This window comes from Mobula hypostoma, chromosome 5 (genome assembly GCF_963921235.1).
Source record: "Mobula hypostoma chromosome 5, sMobHyp1.1, whole genome shotgun sequence".
NCBI classification, from domain to species: domain Eukaryota; kingdom Metazoa; phylum Chordata; class Chondrichthyes; order Myliobatiformes; family Myliobatidae; genus Mobula; species Mobula hypostoma.
The window spans coordinates 72475904-72481903 of NC_086101.1; the positions used below are offsets into that span (position 1 = coordinate 72475904).

The following is a 6000-nucleotide window of genomic DNA, read 5'->3' on the forward strand; positions in this document are numbered from 1 at the left end:
CCACCCACTATGGGACTGAATTGCACCAAGTCCAGTGTCTGAGTTGGGTTTTTTGCTGTCCCTTGTCTTTGGAGTTGAGCATCATTACTATTGAAGCACTGTTGCATTATTGTTCAGGTGGATCATACTGTGTGTACTTGTGTTGTGCCCAAACTGAATTATCATTGATAGCTGTCCTGAATTGTATTGTTTTGCAGCAGAAGTGCAGTGCCATACATAAAAAAATACTCTTTTAAGAAATATCAAAAGAAAAGTTATTAGAGTAAAATAAGGTGATAATATTCAAGGAGCATTCAGAAATCTAATTTACTCCCACCTCATTTCATCCAAACACACCTGCTCGTCCTTTTCATTCACCCTTATGTGGATCCCTTATTCCGTATTTTAGTTCAACGTTCAAAGTAGATTTATTATCAAAGTACATATATGTCACCATATACAATCTGAGATTTGTTTCCTTGGGGGCATGCTCAGTAAACCCAAGAAACGCAATAGAAGCAGTGAAGTACCCCACCCAATATCCATACTTTAACCTTTAACTTCTTTTTAATATAGTTCCTTATTCTTTGTAATTGTTGAATGTTGTTGTTTGTTGCATGTTGTTCCAACGCACCACAGCAAATTCCATATACATGTACTATAAATATATATGGTGAATAGCGATGACCCTTTTTACTCCTATATGTATCTACATTATTCACTTCAGCAGATTCTCACAGTATCAGATTGTACATTTGTTTATTCCTGGTAAAACTTTTTCTGTGATTCTTTATTGGGTTGTTTACCCCCACAAGGGTAGTTATGTGGCAAGACCAGAAGCCAAACTGTATTGCCTCCATTTCCTGGCCCTTCCTCTCAGTCCAGTGAAAACATTCATTTGCTTGAAGTTTGAGAAAAATGGAGCACTTGGCAAAGGCGAGCCATTAATCAAAGATGTGTTTTTTTTGTGTCTAATTCCAAACAGGCAACAAATACCAGAGAAGAGTCAGAAAAAGAAGAAAAAAACAAAATGGCGTGGGGACAGGACAGCTGGGTCAAACAAACTTCAGTGCTCAGTCATGTGATCAACCTCTTGCCTATTTGAAAGCTGCTATTGTTCAGTCTGAGAGAATATTGAATCCAATGCTAAGTTATGGACCCCCTGCATGCGTCAGAAGGACACGTGCACAGCAAACGTTAGCAGTGTTATTTATAGTGTGAGGGAACTCTCTTCCCTCCATCGAGCAAGTTTGCACGTTTAACTGGAGGTGAATCTTGTGAAATGCAAAGGCCTGGTTGAGCAGCTCATCGGACTTTGATTGAACTGAACTGGGTAGCAGAGCCACTTTGAAGAAAAGGTTTGTTTTTGTATTCTTGCCTTTCTCTTTCAAGCCATGCATCAAGCAAAGCAGCAGTGCCAGGCTGAACTATCATGCACCCATGTCTGTCAGCAGCGCAGTACCTTGAGTTCCTAACTGAGACATGGCAATGTTCTTGAAAACAGACTAAGAGAAGGGCAGATTGGAATGTGAACAGGAGAATTGAATCCATCTGCAGTTGCCTCCAGGACATTGCATCAAACTTGACATGAAACAAAAACTTGCTGGCCACAAGATGAGCAATTGCACTTATCTCTCTTGCATACACACTTGAATGTCTAAAGGAAGGTTTGGTAAGGAGTGTGGCTACACAAGGGTCCACTACCTATAACCACTAACATCTAGAAGAAGATCCTCAAAGAGATGGGCTAAAAGTATTTATTCTTTTAGCAATGGTTAAATTATCTGCACTTTTGTTAGGGTTTCCAACCTATTTTATATGTGCATTCTCTGTCCAAACTGCACTGCAATTGTTTTTTTTAAAAGTCAATGTTTGGGTAAATGGCACCTTTTTCTCTTGTACTAGGCAATGCAAAAAGAGATTTTTCTGACTGAACAAAAATGGGAATTCTTCCCTTCCTAAATAGGAAACAAAAATCATTGTTCTCATGTTAATCAAGGTCAGCAAACCATTAGCTTCTCTGTGATGAACTAGATGAAATTAAGCAAGGGAAATAACTGTAATTGTAAGTGTACAATGGGATTAGGGAGAAGTTAAAATTGTTTTAAAGTAAAATTTCAGCTCTGGCTTTCCTTTGCATTGCAAACTGATAATACTGAACTACAGTGGAAAGACCTCTTGTTGAATCAATGGTTGGAAATATATGTGAATGTTTCCATAGTCAGCTCTTCCTAAGCACGGTTGCCCCTCAGCACTTCACCTGCTTTTGTGATGGAGTTCACACTCGAAGTAAATCCATCGATTGGGGATGTTTTTAAGTGAGTGTTGCAGATCAATCATGGTGAATATCCTGTTGCCATTGGAGGTGACTCTGGTGACAACTGATCGCCTCACCTTGGGTTGTCACCACATTCAATGTCATGCAAATAGGGCTATATCAAGAATAACACACAAAATGCTGAACTCAGCACATCATGCTACATTAATGGAGAGGGTCTTGATAAAGGGTCTTAGCCTAAAGCGTTGACTCCTTATTCCTTTCCATAGATTCTGCCTTAACTGATGAGTTTCTCCAGCATTTTATGAGCATGACTCTAGATTTACCGCAGCTGCAAAACAGTTTCCCTTTCTCCAACATTAATATTGCCTTCTCCTGCATCTCCAATTCCCAAACATCCACACTCGTCCCATCATCCTGCTGCCTTAACTGTGATAGAGTTCCTCTTGTCCTTACCTTCCACCCCATGAGCTTTCACATCCAACACATCATCCTCCACAACTTCCATCCTCTCCAAAGGGATCCTACCACCAAACATATCTTTATTTCCCCCCGTCACTTTCTGCTTTCCACAGGGAATGCTCCCTCCATGATTCCCTTGTCTATCCACCCCTCCCTACTAATCTTCCTCCTGGCACTTACTCCTGCAAGCGGCCAAAGTGCTACACCTGCCCATTCGCCTCCTCCCCCAGCTCCATTCAGGGCCCCAAGCGGTGCTTCCAGGTGAGGCTACACTTCACCTGCGAATCTGCTGGGGTCGTCTATTGTATCGGGTGGCCCTGATGCGGCTTCCTCTACACTGGTGAAACCCGTCATAAATTGGGGGACGGCTTCGTCGAGCACCTTTGCTCCATCTGCTAAAAGTGGAATTTCTCGGTGGCAAACATTTTAACTCCCATTCCCATTCCCGTTCCAACATTTCGGTCCATGGCCTCCTCTTGTGCCACGATGAGGCCACCCTCAGAGTGGAGGAGTAGCACCTTATATTTGGTCTGGGTAGCATCCAACCTGATAGCATCAATATCGATTTCTCCTTCTGGTAAAAATAATTTTTCTTCCCCCTCCCCTCTTCTTCTATTCCCCAGTCTGGCCTGTTACTTCCTTCTGGGTCTCTTCCTCCTTCCATTTCTCCGATACTCTACTCCTATCAGATTCCTTCATCTCCAGCCCTTTATCTTTCCTATCCACTGGGCTTCACCTGTCACCTTCTAGCAATCCTTCTTCCCCTCCCCCCCCCCCCATCTTTTTATTCTGGTGTCTTCACTCTTCCTTTCCAGTCCTTGAAGAGTTGTCTCGGCTTGAAACGTCAACATTTTTTTTATTCCAGTAGATGCTGCCTGACCCGCTGAGCTCCTCCAGCATTTTGTGTGTGTTGTTCCGGATTTCAAGCATCTGCAGTGTTGATGATCTGCAGAAACTCTTGTGTTTATGATAGGGCTGTACCAAAGTTCTGCCCATAGCTAGTGTCATTCCAGAGATGCCCAGCTATTGCCCTTGAAGCCATCATTGCCTAATTGTGAAGTTGTGTAATTGCTATGGAACTGCTATAAGCAGCAATAGAATTACAGGAATATTGTTGTCCCATTGGGGTTCAGTTAGAAACCAAACTTGAACCCAAAGTTTCTGCCATTTGAGTGCTGGCTAGGTTTACATTGCAGTACATTTCTTTTGGCTAAGGAATGCTTTGTGTGTCTTGTAGAGTAATTGTAGATGGTGACTGTCATTGGATGCCCATTAACGAACAAACACTAGCGAGGAATTGAGAGAAATCCCAAGAGTGCTTCTGGCAAAGAAGCACCTTTAATTGTAGTTTCTGTGGTGATGTAGATAAAAGCAAAAGTCAGTTTATGCATGGCAAGTTCCTCAAACTGAGGAATAGCTCATCAATAGTTTGGTTAGTATTGATGCGGGGGAATGAATGAACTTGAGAAGTTTTTTTAATTTAAATACTGTATGGTATCACTTCTTTCACTATAAAGGGCTATCTTTGTTTAATGTCAGAATGGCAGCATCTCTGCCTGTTAATGTACAGCACTATCAGTTTAGATAATGTGCTTAATTTAGAGGAGCACAGTGACAGAAGAGAGAGTGCAGTCTCTGAGCCGACGTAAGCACCTCACTGAACATCAGCATTCAAAACCACAGTTCAAAACCTGCCCAGATTGATAAGGAAACTCCCATCTACCTGTTGAGAGGAGAGAGGGGTTCTGACTGAAGTGAAGCCAAGCCACTTCATGTCCCTAACTAAGTAGCCTTGGTCTGCATTACAATTTGATGTAGGGTGTGTAAAGCAACAAATTAAAGAATGATTTTATGGTGCCTGACTTGTTGGAGCAGTTTGGCTTGTGCCCCAATTACAAGGGGTCAGAACCACATCCTCTCGCATTCAGTAAGAACCTGTACAGTTGGCACATTGTAGCCAGAATAGTTCAAGACTTGTGAAGTTGTTGCTTCTGTGTGTTAATGTGTTGCCTGTATCAGATGTTGTATATTGTACAATAGGCATTCCTTGCATCTTCTAATGCCCCTGTGGTTATCAGCTGACAGGAACTATTGACACCAGCCAATTACTTGTTGTAATATTCCAATGTATGTCAGTAGTGACATCTTTAGAACACCAACACTTTAAGTGCAATTGGGCATATGTATAACGTGTTTGCACAACAGTTTAAAGGGATAGAAACCACCCTTTGGTATGTGGTACCAGAGAGGTTGAGGTTTGTAATTCACAGCCTAGCCATGCAATTACCACCCTGATGGTATACCTTGCAAAGGATATGATTTTCACCCTTTGTCACTACTATCACAATTCTTTCTGTTGTTTTGGTGAAAATTGGTGCATTTAAGGTTAAGTATTACGAGCAATCATTATACAGTGTTTTCAAATGAATTCCAAGTCAACAGCTAACTGAAATATTGACAACTGCTGTACTTAATGTTAATTGGAATCTTGGGTTTCATGTGTGGTAATTTGTACAATGTGACCTTAATTGCAGCAAAAAAAGGGGTTTTAAACAAGTTTTAATAAAATTCTAGCTGAACGATTGCCATCTCATCTGCAATGTTGTTTTGAGTAACGTGGAAAATATGGACAGAGTGGGTAAAATCTACATCATGAATTTTGAACAAAGATATTTTTATATCTTTTATATCAGTGACGGACTGAATTAAATCTGGGAGTTCATTCTGAGAAGGGAGAGAGTTCAACAGTTTCAGGTAACTCACTTTGTGTTTCCTGGTGGCCCATCTACCTCATGCAGGGTTTCCCAGTGGATAACCACTTCAATTGCTATCCCCATTCCCATTCTGCCATGTCAGTCTACGGCCTCCTCTTCTGCCACGAAGTGGCCACTCTCTGGGTGGAGGAACAGCACCTCAGATTCCGTCTGGGTAGTCTGCAACCTGATGGCATGAACATCGATTTCTCCAACTTTGGGTCATTTTCCCTTTTCTTCAATTCCACACTCTATCCCCACCTCCAACTTCGTCCCCTCACCTGTCAATCACCTCCCACTGGTGCCCCCCTCCTTCCCTTTCTCCCACGGCCCACTCTCTTCTCCCATCAGATTTCTCCTCCAGCCCTTTGCTTTTTCCACCTAACACCCCCCCCCCCCAGCTGCTTACTTCACTCCCCCCTCCCTCACCCACCTGGCTTCACCTATCAGCTTCATGCTTGTCTTCTTTCCCCCACCACTACCACCTTATTCTGACATCTTCCCCCTTCCTTTCTGGTCCTGGAGGAG

The 6000-nt window shown here is 42.4% G+C and overlaps 1 protein-coding gene across 1 annotated transcript in view; it reads left to right on the forward strand.

The window, feature by feature from the left end:
* The window catches only part of LOC134346825 (ras-related protein M-Ras), a 63820-nt gene extending 58519 nt beyond the window's left edge, over positions 1–5301 (forward strand). Inside the window, exon 6 of the mRNA XM_063048530.1 lies at positions 965–5301. Within this exon, the coding sequence (XP_062904600.1) occupies positions 965–1064 (100 nt within the window). The 3' untranslated portion in view covers positions 1065–5301. The remainder of the gene's footprint in view (positions 1–964) is intronic.
* The last annotated feature ends 699 nt before the right edge of the window (positions 5302–6000 follow it).